The sequence below is a fragment of the Prionailurus viverrinus genome, chromosome D4 (assembly GCF_022837055.1).
Source record: "Prionailurus viverrinus isolate Anna chromosome D4, UM_Priviv_1.0, whole genome shotgun sequence".
NCBI lineage: Eukaryota > Metazoa > Chordata > Mammalia > Carnivora > Felidae > Prionailurus > Prionailurus viverrinus.
In genome coordinates this window covers 26,553,371-26,571,308 of record NC_062573.1, presented here as the reverse complement: position 1 = coordinate 26,571,308, position 17,938 = coordinate 26,553,371, and the positions used below count along the sequence as shown (strand labels likewise).

At 48.3% G+C, this 17,938-nt stretch overlaps 1 protein-coding gene across 1 annotated transcript in view; it reads left to right on the top strand.

The window, feature by feature from the left end:
* Nucleotides 1-12,382, top strand: part of COL15A1 (collagen type XV alpha 1 chain) — a 108,997-nt gene extending 96,615 nt beyond the window's left edge. Inside the window, exons 35-41 of the mRNA XM_047830927.1 lie at nucleotides 2,364-2,428; nucleotides 3,784-3,912; nucleotides 4,060-4,119; nucleotides 4,857-4,916; nucleotides 8,661-8,846; nucleotides 10,161-10,276; nucleotides 11,300-12,382. Coding sequence (XP_047686883.1) covers nucleotides 2,364-2,428; nucleotides 3,784-3,912; nucleotides 4,060-4,119; nucleotides 4,857-4,916; nucleotides 8,661-8,846; nucleotides 10,161-10,276; nucleotides 11,300-11,513 — 830 coding nt within the window. The 3' untranslated portion in view covers nucleotides 11,514-12,382. The remainder of the gene's footprint in view (nucleotides 1-2,363; nucleotides 2,429-3,783; nucleotides 3,913-4,059; nucleotides 4,120-4,856; nucleotides 4,917-8,660; nucleotides 8,847-10,160; nucleotides 10,277-11,299) is intronic.
* The last annotated feature ends 5,556 nt before the right edge of the window (nucleotides 12,383-17,938 follow it).

The following is a 17,938-nucleotide window of genomic DNA, read 5'->3' as shown; positions in this document are numbered from 1 at the left end:
AAATAAACTTAAAAATTAAAAAAAAAAAGAATAACGCTGCTGTAAACACTCATGCACAAGTCTTTGTGTGGACATATGTTTGCAGCTCTCCTGGGTGTTTACCCAGGAGTGGAATTGCTGGGTGGAAGAATGTATGTTCACTCTGTTTCACTGTTTGAGGAACTGCTAACCTGCTTTCCAAAGTGGCTGTGCCATTTTTGTGTTCCCACTGGCAGTGCACAAAGCTTCGAGGCTTTCCTCATTTTCACCAACACTTATTATTGTCCTATACTGTTTATTCCAGCCATCACTCATTCAGGTGCAGTGATATCCTGCGGTGCCTTTCCCTGAGGTCTGATGGTGTGGAACGTCTTTTCATGTGTGGGTGGAAACTCCTTGACTGCTTTGTCAATGCCTGGCCCTTAAGGGACTTGACGACCAGCACTGATTCTAACTCTATAAAAACTCTCCTTACCCATAGCTACCTCACTTCCTCAAATAAAAAATGGGTGGGGGCCATTTGGGTGGCTCAGTCAGTTAAGCATCCAACTTCGGCTCAGGTCATGATCTCAGGGTTCATGAGTTCGAGCCCTGCATCAGGCCCTATGCTGACAGCTGGGAGCCTGGAGCCTGCTTTGGATTCTGTGTCTCCCTCTCTCTCTCTCTGCCCCTCCCCTGCTTGCTCTGTGTCTCTGTCTCTCTCTCAAAAACAAATAAAACATTAAAATTTAAAAAAAAAAAAAGGAAATGTAACTCCAACTAGCTTAAGCAAAAGGGAGATTTATTGGACGTGAAGTGAAGGAGGTGAATCATTAACTTATCGGAGGGGCCGGCATGCAGCGGGACCTCAGGCACAGCCGGAACCGGGGACTCAACCCCTGTGAGGATTCTCTGGCCATCTCTTGTCATGGCTTCTCTCTGTATGCTAGCTTCATGCTTCTTCACCACAGACCACATCCTCTGCATGAAGGGAAATATGGTTACTGACAACTCAGAGCTTCCACAATCAGCTAGAAATCTTGACCTTCCTTCTTGGTGTTAGTTTGTGAGGTCCTGGGGTGGAGGACGTAGGATCGAATTCTGTCTAACCCATCCTGGCCCAGATACCCAACCTTGGGCCAGTCACCTGTGGCCAGAAGGTGCGGTCACATAACAACGAGGCAGTGCCTCCTGAATCCAAATGGTGGTAGAGGGGATGGGGAAGATCTTAAGAGAGGGTGAGGATACTAGTCCCACAAAAAAGGAAGGTGCTAGGCAGATAAAACCACAGGTGCCAACATAACCTTGAAGGATGAGCAGGAGTTGCAGGAGGGGGAAGGATATTACAGGACATGGAGAATCGGTTGTTCATAGCAGCTCTGTATGGGATGCTGCCCACGGCTCCTCGCTCCGCTGAAGGATTGCCCCTCACGTAATGCCCACAACCCACAGTTTACAAAATGCTCTCATACCAATTATCCCATTTAATCTTCACAGCAACCCCGGGAGGGAGAGGAAATGGATATTACTATAAAACTCATTTCATGGATGAAGACACTGAGGCTCAGAGAGGTTAGAGACTTGCTCGAGGTCACAAATCCTAGTGGGAGACGAGGCTGGGGTCCAAATCCAAGTCCTCTGACCCCCCCCTCACTAGACGTTCACCACCTATGTCGTGATTTTCAGGTCCTGTGCCAGAACTGCAGACCTGTTTACGTGACTTGGAAAATCTCGTACAGTAATTTTACTGGGACTTGTGAAAACATCCTTCACTGCCAAGAGCTTTGCAGATTTTGGGAGGTTACAGAGGTAGAAGGAGAGCACAGCCATGTGCATTGTTCTAGGGGAAGAGGGCACTGACTCTTCAAACGCTGAGAGCCCCCGGTTGGGTGCTATGTAGTGTGTATCTTTTCTCGGTTCTCACCTCAGCCCAGTGAAGGAGAAACGCTTGTTTACATTTCACAGGTGACGAAACTGTCGCTGCACTACCCCGTCCTCCTGCAGCCCCAGCACCTTTCTTCCTCTTTCTGAGCCTGCTGGCCTCTGTGTAGCAGTTACTGGCTTGTCTCTAGGGTGAAGTAACTTGCGTGAGTCAGGACATATTTGGAAACTCAGCACAGACTGACCTATATAAACAACAGAAGCACCAATAATTTATTCACTTACAAAACCCAGAAGTCCTAGCGTGGCTTCCTGCAAGGCTACAGTCAAGAACCCCAGATCTTTCCCAAACCTGCCAATGTGTCAGAGTCCCAGGCTGGGCCCACGCCCCCTACAAGATGCAGTTGCAAAGTGCAGAGCTCCGAATAAGGTGGTGAACACTCCCCTCAGTGACCAGCAGACATCTGAGGCACTTTTCAGAGAGCGTGCTTTTTTTGTAACTTGTCTTTTCTGCTTTGTCTTAGCTGTGGCCCTTCCAGGCCCACCCGGCCCTCCAGGACAGCCAGGGCTTCCCGGATCCAGAAACCTGGTCAGTGTTATTATCAGTGTGTATTCTCTCTTCTGCTCTGGGTGGATTTACTTAGAACTTCAGCTGTAGCGTTTAGGGGCCGGCACGCTTCTTATGTAAGAATTAGACCTCCATGGCAATAGAATCGGTACAACTCCACATTCGGAGGGCATGTATTACCTCTGTGGGTGACTTATTAAGTAAAAAGATACAGACTACAAAACCATTGATGATTTTGGTTCCACGCTCCTGATCCTTAATTCACTAGACTGTAACAGGAACCGATTGTATTACATCAAAAAACATAAGCACGAGAGTAGAAACAATATGGCAGCAGGTCCTGTGCTGGTCAGATTGGCCCTGGGCAATTCAGCCTTCTCTCTCCTGCCAGAGGATGGCTCTTGCACATTCATCACCCTGCACACCACTGGCGCAGGGGGGAGGTAGCACTCAGACCCTATTATGATGCACAGGAAGAGGCACAAATACCTCACAAGGATGTCAGGAGTACTGGGAATGCTCTTGGATCTTGGCTGGATTTAACTGGAAAATTTGTCTGCCAGATGAAAAAACCGTCCAGCAGACGACGGAATTTTGATATCTGGCGTCTTTGGGGGATTTCCGAGCCATCTTGCTGCACAAAGTCATTATTTTCAAGGCTAGGTGAAAATTAATATTTTATAATCTTTCTCAGTTGAAACGAAAAGTAAAAGCTCTCTTGGACTGATAATTTCTTTAAGACTTGATGCTTTTCGATAGATTTCTGCAGCTTCTATGTCTGCTCCTGGATTTGCCAAGATGGATGTCGAATCTTCGGCCATTTCCTAGACAAATTGCGGACCGCGATTTTCTATCATGTATTTAATGTTACAACTACCCAGCTGGGCAAAACGGATTCAAAACTTAACTGGCATCGCTCATTGGCTTGCCTTTCTTATTCCAAATGAAAACAAACTTGAAACTCTTTAAGGAGTAGCATGAGGTAAACGCAATTAACGTCAGTGCTGCTAAGCGGCTCACACAAAGGAAGTGTGCTTTTCGCAGAGCTCACCCGCGACTTCGCTAATGCCAAGACTCCACAAAGATAACTCTGTTTACAGCTTTTTAATGTCTTTGCGCTCACGGAATATTATCTTTCTGTTCTCATTTATTTATTACAGTTTCGATTTATGTTCTAAGCCAACTCATGTTTTCATTTCCTCGAAAAGAATATCATTTGGTTATTAACCAAAGTACATGTCTCTCTAAGGCACAGTGAGCCTTTTCATTGGCTCTCGGGGGATGGCGCCTGTTTGCATTTGCAAAGGCCGATTTTTCAGATGGTACCACCGCTCTAATGGTGACTGCACTGTCTGGAATTTAAAATTTCCTGACAGGTTACGGCATTTAGCAGCATGGATGATATGCTGCAGAAAGCACATTTGGTTATCGAAGGGACGTTCATCTACCTGAGGGACAGCACGGACTTCTTTATTCGTGTCCGAGATGGGTGGAAGAAATTGCAGGTAATTTTTAAGCTTCTTTTAACAAAATGCCTCCAAATCCCCTCTTAAAAATAACAATCGACCCCTGGAAGCACCATTTTTCTGTTTTGAAAATAGCCCAACAGTTTCTAGCTGATGTCTCATTTTCAATGTCCTGTTTTCCTTAAGCTGGGAGAACTGATCCCCATTCCCGAGGACAGCCCACCGCCTCCTGCGCTCTCCAGCAATGTGAGTGGTTGCCCTGCCTGACTTCTCGCTCCCTCCCTCAGCAGCAGCTTCTGAGTCCCCCTTGCTGTCCAGAACCAAGCTCTCCAAGCTCTGGCCAGCCAGCTCTGCATGGTTTAGTATCTGGTGGAAGCCCAGAGATTGCCAAGTGCCAACAGAATGTTCTCGTTAGTAGAGCAGAGGAAGAACTGGACCCAGAGGCAGGAGAGCTGCTGTTTCCACATCATAGCTGAATCCTCTTGGGCAAGAGGCTTGCCCACTCTCAGCCTCAGTTTATTTACCCGTGAAATGATGGCCGGCATAAGCAATCTAGAAGAGCCCTTTAGTTTTTGCACTCTGAGATTTCTTTGCCTGGGAACGTTGGCAGCTTCCATTGTCCCTTTTTCAGCCCCACAGCAACCCTTTGAGGCAGGCCTTGTCATCCCCATTCTGCAGCTGAGGAAACCGAGGCTCTGAAGAGTTGACTGTTCTATTAAGTGAATGTGTTGACTATGAAACATGGGTCTTCCTCTTCCTTGGTTCAGTGTTCTCTGTAAAAGATTTGAGAATATCCCCTCCCTTTCTGAGGATCATTTCTGCATGGGGACATGAAACTCTTGGCAATTAAGAGCGGCCCCCGAAACAATGGCAAGCTATTTAAAGTATCTATTCGAGAGACATCACTCTTGAACCTCCGTGTACTCTGAAGAACAGTTTGAATGCATATTCAGGACTGTTTGTTTTTGTCTTTCCCATAACAGCCCCATCAGCCACAGCCTCCACTGATGTCTCTGTCAAGTGTCAATTACCAGAGGCCTGCAGTAAGTATAATTCATGCATTTATCCTGCAGATGTTGAGCTATGTGTCTACTGTGTGCTAGGCCCCGTGCGTGGTACGCAGTTCCCACCTTCAAGGTGCATCTAGACTAGAGAGAGGGGCAAACAAAAAAACAGGTAGTTACAGTAGTGTGGTAAGTCATTGGGGCAAGGCCAACAAAGGGGGCTGGGGGTGTGAGGAACATCAAAGAATTCTGGCATCTTTAGAGGGGGTGACCTCTACACTAAGGCCTAAAGGAGAGCTGAGAGAAGGAGGGACCCAGGTGGGGGGTAGAGAGCGGGCATTTGAGGCAGAGGGGATTTGGAACAGAGGGAGGCAAGAGAGAGAAGTGTGCTTTTGTGTAGTTTTAAGTATGTCAGTCTGGCCGAAGAGGCAGAGCTCAAGGTAGAGAAGGGAGAAGGTGAGTCTGCAGAAGGCAGAGACTTGTCATCGAGAGCTGGTAATCCTAGCTAAGGACTTTGACTTTTTCCAGTGGGCACTGGGCAGCCACTGAAGGGTCTTAAACAAGAAAAGCGTCTATAAGATTGGCATTTGAGAAATTATCTTGGTTACAGTGTACAAATGAGTTGGAGGGAACAGGACCAGGGGCCCAAAGACAGTTAGGTGGCTGTTGTTTTATCTGAACCAGGATCACAGCAGTGAACATGTAGAAAAGTAGGAAGATTGGAGAGAAATTAAGGAGATAGGAGAGTGACAGATTAGGTCACTGGTATGGAAACGGGGCAGCAAGGATGAGGGAAATCAGGAATGATGCCCAGGTTTCTGCTTGGGTAATTGAGTGGTGCTGGTTTCCTTCCCAAGGATCATTTTGTTACCGGAATTAAAATTCTGACCCTTTTCCTTCACTAGCTTACGTGAAGATTTTGTTCAGATAATTGCAGGAACCTCCTGGCACTCAATTGCAGGAAGTACAACTGGGTCTGTGGACTCTTGTCCCTGCTATTAGTCTGCTCCTCTCCCTCTACGGACCAGCTCCTGCAAGGGTCTTTCTTCCCGCCTCCCTTCCGCCCCCACCCCAACGCCCAGATGTAGGTTACATCCACAAAGCTCGCACACACCACTTTGGGTTGCCATGGCGCTGATCCTGGCCTCCGCTCCATGTGATCTTGCAGCTGCAGAGCCCAGTGCTACCTCACCCCATTCAGAGTCTGGAGAGAGGTAGTCTACATGGGTCCCCTTGGGCTAATTGCCCACTCCCAGCCGGATCAACAGCAGCCAAGAGAAGGAGATTGACCTAAGGCCACTCTTTTTAGCGAGCGTTGTGGGGACATTTTCGAAAAACAAGCCACGGGCTCGGCAGCCACCAGAAATGGGTTTCCTGCAGTGCTGCTACTTGTCAGGCAGGACCTCATCCGGGGCCCACTGAGTGCGGGCACCTGTAGGAGACCTGAGTGGAGGCCACCCGGAGGGAGGCAGATAAGGGGCCTTATCCGGAGATACAGATCTGGGAGTCTTCAACCGAGCCCTGGCAATGGTGAGGGAGGGCGCTAGGATTCCCAAAAGAGAATCTGCACCCTGAGAAGAGTTTGGACTGTGAGGAGCAGAAGCAAAAGGAACTGATGGAAGAAACGTGAGAACAAATAGAAGCCATAGCCAGAGAGGAAGAAAGAATGCCAAACAAGGTAGAAGCCAGCCGTGTCACATGCTTCCAGGAGGTCCATCAAAAGAACTAAATGGTGTTCTCCAAATTTAGAAGCCAGAGAAAAGCACTTCTGGAGCGTGAGGGGGTGCTGACGAGATTCCCTCTGCTTGAGGAATAAATGGGAGGTGAGGTGAGGAAAGAGAGGCGTGTGTAGGTAACCCTACCAAAAGCTCAGCCGTGAAGGGGAGAAGTTAGGGCAGCGGCTGAAGGATTTTTAAAATAACATTTTATAAATTCTAAAGTAATCTGCTTTTTTAGAACATTTGGACGATAAATAAAAAGAATGGAGAAGGAAACGGGACATGGCTGTAACTTTACCAAAACTACAACCATCCACAGAATCACCCTTTTAACATTTGATTGTTGAAACATTCTTGTCTTCATAAAAATGATAGCGTGTTCGTCATAAAAAATGTTCTGGCACTTAGAGAAATATAGACGTAAGGGCACCAAAGCCCCCAGTCCCACCATTCAGAAACAGCCATCATTCCAGACAGTTCTCTATGTATTTTTTTAAGGAAAGAGAAGTGGAGACAGGTGGGATTGGAGGCATGGCAGGGAAGCCCTGTGCTCACCTCTGCACCTTTCCTAGGTGTCCCCTGGTATCGGGACACCATCCTCCTGTGACTGCCCTTGGGTGTGGCCACCAGAAACCCACTGGTTGGAAGATGATGAGACCAGAGGGCCTCTTGCTTCAGGTGCTACAGTCTGCAGATACATGGGAGGGAGGAAGACAGAGTTTGTATGTGAGACTACAAGTCTGGTGGCCTGGAGGTGGTCGTGGTGAGTGAGCAGCATGCTGTAGCCCCCTCCCCATGCTAAGGGCTGCTGCTAGGAGGGCTGCAGGGGAAGTCTTGTCTCAGTTGGAAGGGGCGGTGTGCTTGACCTGGACCTCTATCCAGCCTGGTGATACGGGCAAAACAAGGATGAATAAAAAGGAGGAAATCGGGGGATGTTGCGAGCTTGGAGTCTGTTCTCTTCAAAATGGGGCAGGAAGGGGATGGTGAAATGGAGAAGAAGGTCCAGAGACGGGCAGGGACTGCGTGGAGCAGTCTGGATGTTGTACTTCACGGCAAGCTGTGCCCAACCGGGTGGACGCTGGAGGAGCAGAAGAGTGCCAATATGGTGGCACTTGGGCCACAGAGACGCTTGGTGCCGGGTCTCATTCAGACCTGAGAGACAGCGCAGATGTGCGGAGAGAAACACCGACCACCTCCCACCTCGCCACACAGGGCTCATTTGCATGCCCTTTGGTTTGAGATCGTTTGAAATATTTTTCTTTTCTGGAGACTTGGGCACAGGGTCTGCACCAGCCCTCCCAGCTCTATGCTGATGAGAGGACAGCCACTCCTGAGGTGACATCGAGGAGGGAAAGGACCGCTCCTGGACACATGCCACAGAATGTATTATTCCAGAGGGCACAGCACAAAGGCCGGGAACGAGGGATGGGTTTTGAGGGAGGAAGTATGGGAGAAAACAAGACTATGGAAGGACTTTTATTTTGGCTGCTGACCAAAGTGGCAGGAATGCAAGGCTAGAATTACTGTGCGACCCCTAGTTTCTAAAAGTGTCTGCCCAGCAGTCTTAGCGATAAATGTCATGACCTTCTCCTTTCAGTGCCTTTCCCTCTGGGCCTCTCACAATCAGCCCCAGGCCTACTGGGGAGGTAGAAGAAAGGGCAAGGTCAGAAAGCTTGGTGTAGCTCTGGGATCCAGGACCAGAGCCACTCAAAACCCTCCTGGAAGCTGAACTAGGACATACCCAGAAGCTTCCAGCAAATGGCCTGCACACTAGATTCAGATCTCTGAAGTGCTCTGTTTTGTTTTGTTTTTTGTTTCATATATGGAAGAAATTTCCACCGTTTAGAGCTGTTCAGAGAGCTGCCTGGGATCTGAGCTCTCCTGCCTTGGAGATGGTCAGGCTGGGGCTGGAATGCCACGGTCAGGTGGAGGCTGAATTTGATGACCTCTAGCGCCTTCCATCCCAGCAAGTCTGGGATCTTACTAGGAACATGAGATGGGTGTGGGGGTTGGGGTTTGCTTTTTAACTAACTGCACTGTCTTTTCTCTCACTTCCCTTTTTCAGCTGCACTTGGTCGCTCTGAACACGCCATTTTCTGGAGACATTCGAGCTGACTTTCAGTGCTTCCAGCAGGCCAGGGCTGCGGGACTGTTGTCCACCTATCGAGCATTCTTATCGTCCCATTTGCAAGACCTCTCCACGGTTGTGAGGAAAGCAGAGAGATATAGCCTTCCAATAGTGAACCTCAAGGTAAAAATAAGTATTCTTCCCATTGTCTCCCGGGCACACTGGTCTCCACAGAGTCTGTAGGCAACTGCCACTTCCTGACATCATCAGAAGTGGGCTGGTCCGAGACCTCACCTGCCTCTGATTGGCTATGTGACTTTGGGTGGGTCAGTTTAACCTCTCTGTGCCTCAGTTTCCTTGTATTTACAGTGGCCCTTGGACAGTACGACTCTTGGGGCAGACAAAAGGAAGGAATAATAATCCCCTCTTTCGCTTACATAGCTCTTAAAATGTTTACTGTATATCCATTATCTTAACAGATACTTCCAATAAAAGAGGGAGTTGTTCTTTCCTCTCCTCAGGTTGTCAGATGAGGAAACTGAGGCTCAGAGGGAGAAGAGAGTTTGCCCGGAAGTCACTACCAACCAGAATTCCTTTCCTTGACTCTTAGTCCAGGGCCGTCAGTTCCACCCGAGGCTGATTTCTGTAGGGCATTGACTGGATGGCACCAGAGAAGAGCTACTTAGCACTGGTCCCAGAGCGGAGCCACGTCATCCTGCACCCTACTTTGGTCCTCTCCACATATCTAAGCTGCCCAAACCTGCCAGACATTTCTCTGCCCCCTTTCACTGGCCAGGCAGGGCCTTGTAGGCCTCCCGTTATTCCATGGAAATAGCCGGCTCCTTTAAGGCTACAGAGGGACAGCTCAGTTACTGCTCAGACCCATCCTGGATCCTGACCTCTCCCCATATCTCAAAAGTGCTTTAAGACCCTTAAGTCCCTATGACCCCAGTGCTCCAGTTTGGTACCTTGAGGCTAGCAAGTTCCATCCTGACCCCATAGCTGGCACTTTCCATCCCTTCTCCTGAGGTTCTCTTCTGCCACATTCACCCAAATTGTTGGTATTCTTGGAATACAAATAACTGAAGGCAACTGGGCTCCTTCAGGAAAAGAAGTAAGAGATTCATCTCTGTATCACCCACAGTGTAGATTGACAAAGGCCTGGCACAGATTTGGAGTTTGGTGTATATGTATAAAATTTTTAAGATAAAAATTAGTGAAGATGTGAAACACACTTTGGTTGGGGAGCAGCCTTCATACACATATGATAAGAGAAATTACCACAAGAAATAGGACCATAAAACCAAAAAGGTTCAGGGATGGATGATGAACTCAAACCACAAACAGCTCCTGAACTCCCACTCTGTCCAGGCTCTGGGATTGGGGCTGGTGGCTTTGGTGTGAGGTGGTGTGCGGGCCTTGAAGAATGAATAAATAGCCAGTCCATTTGCAGGCTGATGGCAGAAGAATTGCAATGTAGCATTTCTATCTCCATAGGGCCAAGTACTTTTCAATAATTGGGACTCAATTTTTTCTGGCCACGGAGGTCAGTTCAATACACATGTTCCAATATACTCGTTTGATGGCCGAGACGTGATGACAGATCCTTCCTGGTAAGTAAAGGTAGAAGCCCTCAAAGTATATGGGGCTATAGACTGTTTTAAGAGACATTCTAACAATGCGATGCTTTTACCAGCTGCCCCTCTGGGCTGTTGCTAGACTGAGCCTCAGTGAGCCAGCTGAGGGCCATGGAGAGAGTCCTGGCCTCGCAGCCAGGGGACCTGAGTCCAGTACCTTAATAAAGGACCTTTCCAGGTTCTCCCACTCTCTGAGCCTCAGCTGCCTCATCTGTAAAATGGTCAAAATAATCACATCTATCCCCTAGGAGTGCTGTGAGCATCAAATGGTAAGTATGAGACTGTCCAACATGCAGTAGGCACTCGATACCTGGTAAGGAACGCTGTTCTTAGTGACCCTTTAACCCTGTGCTGTGGGAGCTGTGCTCTAATTCTTTCAATACGTGTGCTCATTAAGATCAGAACGAACTGGCAAAGCTTTCCTCAGTGTCTACCCTATGCCAGGCCTGATGCCCCCCCTGAAAGGCACAGTAATAAACTACATGACCCCATGCCCTTACAATGCTCATGGTCTACAGGGGAAGACAGACACGAACCAGCTACAATTCTGGACAGAACACTGTGATTGTAAAATGGAGAAACAGATAAAGATGACACAAGCACAGAGGAAAGATTCGTCCTTGTTTGGGGCTGACAGTTACGAGGGCTTCCTGTAAAAGGAAGCATTTAATGGACTTTGGAAGATGAGAAGGGGTCACTGATCTGAAAATGAGAGAGAAGCTACTCCACGCTAAGAGACCTTATGAGCAAAGGTTCAGATTCACAAAAGTGGAGAGTCTGATCTGAGAAAGTCCAAGCTGGGTCTGGTCGGAATACAGGATGTTCAGCGAGCCAAAAAGAGCAACTTTCCAAGTGGTGGGGTCTGACCATGATGTGGGGCCAGACCATGAAGGACTCAGGAGTCTGACTTGGTTCATTACTTAGGCCAGCTTGTTCACTGATGGGATAGGCCACAAAGAAGTGACATGTCAAAAATAACGTGGCACAATTCTTTTGCAGGCCCCAGAAGGTCATCTGGCACGGCTCCAGCACCCATGGAGTACGTCTTGTGGATAAGTACTGTGAAGCGTGGCGAACCGCCGACATGGCTGTCATGGGACTGGCCTCCCCACTGAGCACAGGGAAGATTCTGGACCAGAAAGCATATAGCTGTGCTAATAGGCTAATTGTTCTGTGTATCGAAAACAGTTTCATGACAGATGCTAGGAAGTAATGACCCTCCAATGATTCTTAAGAGTTTTCCAATTTTTCTTATGTGAAGAGCCAACACTGAAATCGAAAATGTTTAAATGTTGTAAATATTAATTGTTTATTACACATCCGTCACAACAGCAGCCAAAGAAAACATACCTCAATACACTCAAAACTGAAGACAAAAAGGACTCAGATCAAAAGTAAAATCTGATCCATCTATCGGTGCTATAGATTCTGCAGGAGACCCCATGCAGTGTGAACACATCCCAGCACGGTTAAGAGCGAGTTGAAAACAAAGGCCTTGGCTTTCTGCCCACTGCATCCTTCAGAAAGTAATTTCTTCCTTTAACCATTGTTGTTGAGTGTAAGATGTACTTCATGTTTTCTCACAAAGTCAGTGTTTAGAAATGTTACCCTAAGTTATGTGCAGACCGAATGCTTTATTCTCCATACATCCATAATATACATCCGTCCTTTGCTGTTCATACAAAGACACAGAACTGCTCAAATGATCCTATTTGTATTTTCTGATATTACCAGACCCTAATGTTTATTTCCTAAAATATTTTTGCCATCATGCTTTAGGAGTTTTAGATTTTTACACAATATTTTAGTATGGCATCTGTTTATATAACTCCGACTTGCTGGAAAAGGTTGAACTCCAAATTATCTGAAACTAGAAAAGAAATAATGTGTAAGACTACCTTTCCCTTGGCAGGCCCTCCCCACCCTCTGCCCCAGATTTTATGACTTTCGCGGGGCAACTCTCGAATTATAACGGCGTTGAACAAACAGGTTCATGAGGATGAATTTTCTGAGACACGTATATATTTGTGCTATATGCTTTGATTTTTTTCCATGTAAGTGAACATAAAAACGTCTTTTCCAGGTGCTTTCTTCTGTTTGACTCTTTTCCCCTAGTTCCTTTATTCTCCACCACTGATGTGGAAGTGGCCCTGGGGTGGGTTTGCTAACCCTGCCACTGCTCCACAGCCCTCGGGAGATGATCAGAGAACAGGAGCATTTCCCGTCACGCTCCTCCACCCCTGCCTGTTGTCTCCCACTTGGAGGGCGCAGCATGGGGTAGGGCAGAAGGACCCCAGCGAGGAAAACAGGGTGAACTATGACTGTTGCAGTGCGTGACCTTGGGCAAGCCCGCCTTGTTTTTTCAAGGAGGTTGGGATAAAATAACCATATCAGCTCCCAGTTATTAAACATCAGACTTATTGTAAGGCTCATTTACCTTTCTTAATAACCCTGCAAGGTAGGTATTTTTAGCTCCACTTTATAAATGGAAAAAAAAAGTTAGGGCTCAGGAAGTCCCTTGTTTCGGGTCACCCAGCTGGTGAGTGGTAGGTCTGTGTCAGATCTTTGCAAGGAGCCACTGCACGAGGCCGCCTGTCTGCTCCCTCCAGCTCTGAGTCTGTGGCGCTCTGGCTCTTGGCTTGACCCTGCAGAGAAGCAGAATCACCAGGCACGGGGCACGCTGGGATACTTCCTCCCATTCAGCTGGGCTGGCCCAGAAGCTCTGCAACGTGAATCCACCCGAATAGTCCTTGAGGTAGGAAGGAAATTGAGGACAAAACAATAAAAGGAGACAGCCCATAACCTCACTTAGGGGCTTCCTAAGTGGAAGAGTGATGAGAATCTCTAATGAGTCATGGAATAAAAGACAGCTATAGGTTGGAAAGCCCCAGAATTGGATTGTTGAGGACCAGCCCATCCACCAAGTGAGTGGGGGCTAGGAGGTGCCTGGTACAGACAGGAACAGAGACAGGAGAGGGACAGGAGGCTCCTGAGGTCATAAAGTGAAGATGTCATCCATTTTAGTCAGAGCCTACCATGGGCCTGGGTCACAGAGCAGGCAGGACAATATTTACAGGTCACAGAGCAGCCAGGGAGAGTGAAAAGGAGCAGACACTCCTGCTAACTCCCGGAAGGGAGGTTGAGTTGTATGCCCTGGCTTCCCAGTCCTCTTTCTCCATGGGAGTAGGTATAACCAACCGGCCCTCCTGGAAGAGGCCCTGAATCAACCCCAGCCCTTTCAGTCTCGGAGAATGATGGTTAAAATCCTGGGCATTCAAGACCCTTCAGTGAACATCAGCTTTCCTGTCACTTGCCAAAGGCTACCAGCCCGGTCTCCTCATGGTTACTTAAGTGAGTCACATAGGCCTCTGCAAGACCGTTGCTCACGGCCCACCCCATCCTGGGATAGCCATCACCAGTCTACGTCTAGCCTCGCCCGCTTGCTGATAGCCAGTGCAGACTCTGCTTCGTCCTCGACATCCCCCAGTCCCCTGGACCTGTCTGCCGTTTGTATTCTTCCTCCTCTGAACACCTCAGGTGCTTGGCACATACTTGAAACAGAGGCTGAAAGGTCCCTAAGCCTTTGCTTACTCCTGAATGTACCTCAAGACCAGGAAACAGGCTAATTCTCTCAGGAATAATAGGGAAGGAACTATGCCCCCAGTAGTTCATCTTTACAGCGCTGGAGGCCTTTGGGTACTTGCCCTGAGTCCACAGAGCATCAAGGTCTGAAGCCTGCAGTGTCTAAGTTCCCCTGTCCAGAAGCAAAACCAGAAGGACAGAAGCAGATGTCAACATATATGAGGGGCCAGGCCCTGTGAGGAGACAGACTTTGAAGGGCAAAGAGGAGCCAAGAGACTGAGAGGGTATGGGAGGTGGTGAAGACAAAGCATGGAGAAGGTCCAGGGTGATACTCTCTGCCAAACTGAATGTGGCCACGTGGTGGTGTCTGAAGGGGAACTGAGGAAAGGAGGAGGATGGATCCCAAGAGCCACTCTCCAATTTCCTGCACCCACTGGACTTCGTATGGCTTGCACTACATTGTCTGAACCCGTAGAGAGTGCAAGAAGGAGACAGCACAGAATTCAGGGAACTGTCAGCAATACAGTAGAGCTGAATACTCATCGGTAAGGGAGACACAAGTTGAATTCATAAGCCAAAAAACATAAAACAACAAACAAAAAGGAACGGCTCTGGAAACCAGGAAGAAGGGCGGGGGATGCAACAGACTCGTGATGTGGTCACTTAGTCTGTTCTCTGTGTGTGTGTGTGTGTGTGTGTGTGTGTGTGTCTGCGTGTCTGCTCTCTTGCTTCTGCTTCTCTCTGTACTTGGCTTCCTTCCCTCCAGAGAGGAACAAGAAGAGTTCTCCGTGTGGCACAGGTTGTTCCCAGACAACTCCAGGCGTATATTACTCCACCACCCCAGAGACTGGCCTCAGAGAAGAGACTTCCTCTCCCCTCTGGGATTATAGTACTTCCTGGAAAGGACGCGATCAGTCCCACCTGTGTTGTGTGCCTGTAAGTGGGATTGGCAGCTCCCCCCAAGATGAGTTGTGCAGAAAGAACATATCCTCCACCCAAAACGTGAGGCTTACAATGACTGGAAAACGGAGACTCAGAAAGTTGAGAAAACAACAAACAAGCAAACCAATAAAAATTCCAACACACACAGCACCAGGGAAGGGCTGAGTGTGGGGTGTGTGGTGGTGGATGATAGAGGTGAGATCACACTGGCCTTGAATTCTAGAAGAAGACATTTGAACTTGATTCTGCAATTGGCACACCTTGGGAAGATTTTAAGAAGATTAGATACGAGATCAGGTCTTCGACAAAAATCAAGTAGGTCTTTTGTTTATTCATTCATCTGTTCAGAAATACTTTTAAAAAGTTTTTTTTAATGTTTATTTATTTTTGAGAGAGAGAGAGAGAGAGAGACCAGGGGAGGAGCAGAGAGAAAGGGAGACACAGAATCCGAAGGAGGCTCCAGGCTCTGAGCTGTCAGCACAGAGCCCGATGTGCAGCTCGAACTCACAAACCGTGAGATCATGACCTGAGCCAAAGTCAGACGCTTAGCTGACTGAGTCACCCAGGAGCCCCCGGAAGTACTTTTTGAATAATGATTTTGAACCCAGGACTATGTTTGGATTTGGAAGTAGGAAGACAGCTGATGCTCCCACTTTTCAAACCCACTGAACTCATTCTCATGCCACAGACTATTTCAGATCTCACATATATCTCCTTTCCCCCAGCCAACTCCACAGAGACCTCACCAGTTGAGGCAAGTGTATATGTGCAATCTCTGCCTAAGCTAGCAGCTGGAGAAGCACTTCTCTGGTTACTCCTTGAGCTCCTGGGTCACTGAGGCACCACTGAGTCCCTCACAGCTCTCAGATCCCCGCTGGCTGACTTTTTCCTTTGCTTTCCAGTTGATACTCCAACTTGCAGGGCAGTGGAGTGTAGACAGGCCCTGGTCTGGGTTTGAATTTGGGCTCTGCCCTCTAAGAGCCTTGTAATCATAGGCAGGTTACTGAAGATTGTCCCCTACATTCAACCTTTCCCTGCAGCTCAGTTGCTTTAGCTACAAAATAAAGATAGTAATAGGACCTGCCCTCTATTGAGTTAAGCTGTTGGAAACTCTAGAAAGGGGGTTCTCACACTAAGCATCCATAAGTGCTCACTATCCTTGGCCTACCCTCAGGTTTCTCAGGAGGAGCTGAGGTCTTGCCTTGCTGGATGGTGTCTTCTAATCTGGTTTCTCTGCCTGACCTCAAGCCCAGGGCTTGGGCTCAACCTACACACTGGTGCAACTATACCTGTTGGTGTATATCCACTGTCCCACGCCCCTAAGTGGGGAGGAGTCCCAAGCCTCTGGCTACCCTCGCCCTCTGCTCCTCCTCCCCATAATCCAACAACTCAGATGTTATCATCTGGCTCTGTAGGGGCTCCAGGATTCAGCTCTGGCACTGGGGCTGGATCCCTCCTGATTGGCAGGAGCATGTGCTACGATGACCATAAAATAGTTGATTATTCCCCTGCCTAGGCCTGCCCAGCACCCTGAGTTCCAGAAAGTACCCAGAGTGTCCTGTTATCTGCGATGTTTGTATGGGAGATTGCCTGCCCCACCTCTCCCCCCACACATGCTCTTTTTCCTCTGGTCCTTCACTCAGTGAATGGCACCGCCACCCAGCCAGTAGCCTGGGAGGCATTTATTTCTTCATTCACTCGTTCATTCAACAAATATTGACTGAATGCTTCAGTAGTAGTGACAACAACAACAACAACATCAGTAATTTGAAAAAGCCATAAAAGTTAGTGCTAGGAAGTTCAGCAAAGTCTGGGTATTTCCATGATGGCTATTTCTATTCTTCTCGATGTCACAATATTTAACCAATATCTTGGGGCACTGTGCTGTGCTGCGTGTGTTGGTCTTTGAGACACAATGGGATGTTGGCTCCTCTCTTACCTTCCCTGGGACTGCTGCTCACACCTCCAGGCTGATCTGGCCCCCAGCTCCCCCCCTCCACACCAGGGAAGAGAACTTTCTTTTTTTTTTTTAATGTTTATTTATTTTCAAGAGAGAGAGAGAGAGCAGGGGAGGGGCAGAGAGAGAGGAAGATAGAGGATCTAAAGAAGGCTTTGCATTGAGAGCAGAGAGCCTGATGCGGGGCTCAAACTCATGAGCAGGACCTAAGCCGAAGTCAGACGCTTAACCAACTGAGCCACCCAGGCACCCCAAGAGAGAGAACTTCCTGAAGAGCCTGCCACACACTGTCTGCGTTTTGATTTGCGTTCCCCCTTAGATAAGCATTCATTTGCAAGTTGTTTATGTGGGAAGTGGCCCCAGGACACATCAACAGGGGTGTGGGGAAGTGAGACAGAGAAGGGATGGCAGGCTGCAAAGGGGCATCTAGTCACCAGTGTGGATGACCAGGTCATGCTCTCCAATTAGGAACTCTAGGAGCCAGTACAGAGTGAATAGGCACCTCCGAATTTCCCACCTAAGGGGCAAGTGAGCTGTAGTAGTTCTACACCATCAGTCACTGAAAAGCAGGGGTGTGTGAAATGCCAGGACTTCTGACTGGCCAGGCCCAGGCAGAGGGGCGCAGGCTGCCAGAGAAAGCTCTTACGTAGACTCTTGCGGTCAGAGGTTGGAGGTCTACGGGCCCGGCACTGCTAAACCTACTGACCCAGGCTCAGTCTCATGGGAAGCCACACGGGTTTGGTTTCAAGAACACCTACCAGGCAGAAACCTTGAGAATTTGTGGAGGATGCGAACCCTGTGTGAGTGCCTATCTGACAAACTCAGGCAAGGCAGCACCTGCCCATGAGCCCGTCCAGGGGCTGATTTCCACAGGACCGTGCCAGCAGGGGCTGGGGACAAACCTGTGCCTGGAGCAGCGAGGCAAGCTCACGATGGCCTGTGCACTTCCTCACGGCACTCAGAAGAGCTCCCAGTCCTCTTCAGGATAGACTTTCATACTTTCTCAACATCAACGAATAACAAGCATTTGTTAGTCATCTGAGGAGATGGTGCGGCCTCAAAATGGCACCAGACCGCCAATCAGAGCCAGTTAAGAAGAATTATGACAGAAAGCAGGAGTTAACTTTTAAACCAGTTGAAATTTGCATTTCAGTGAA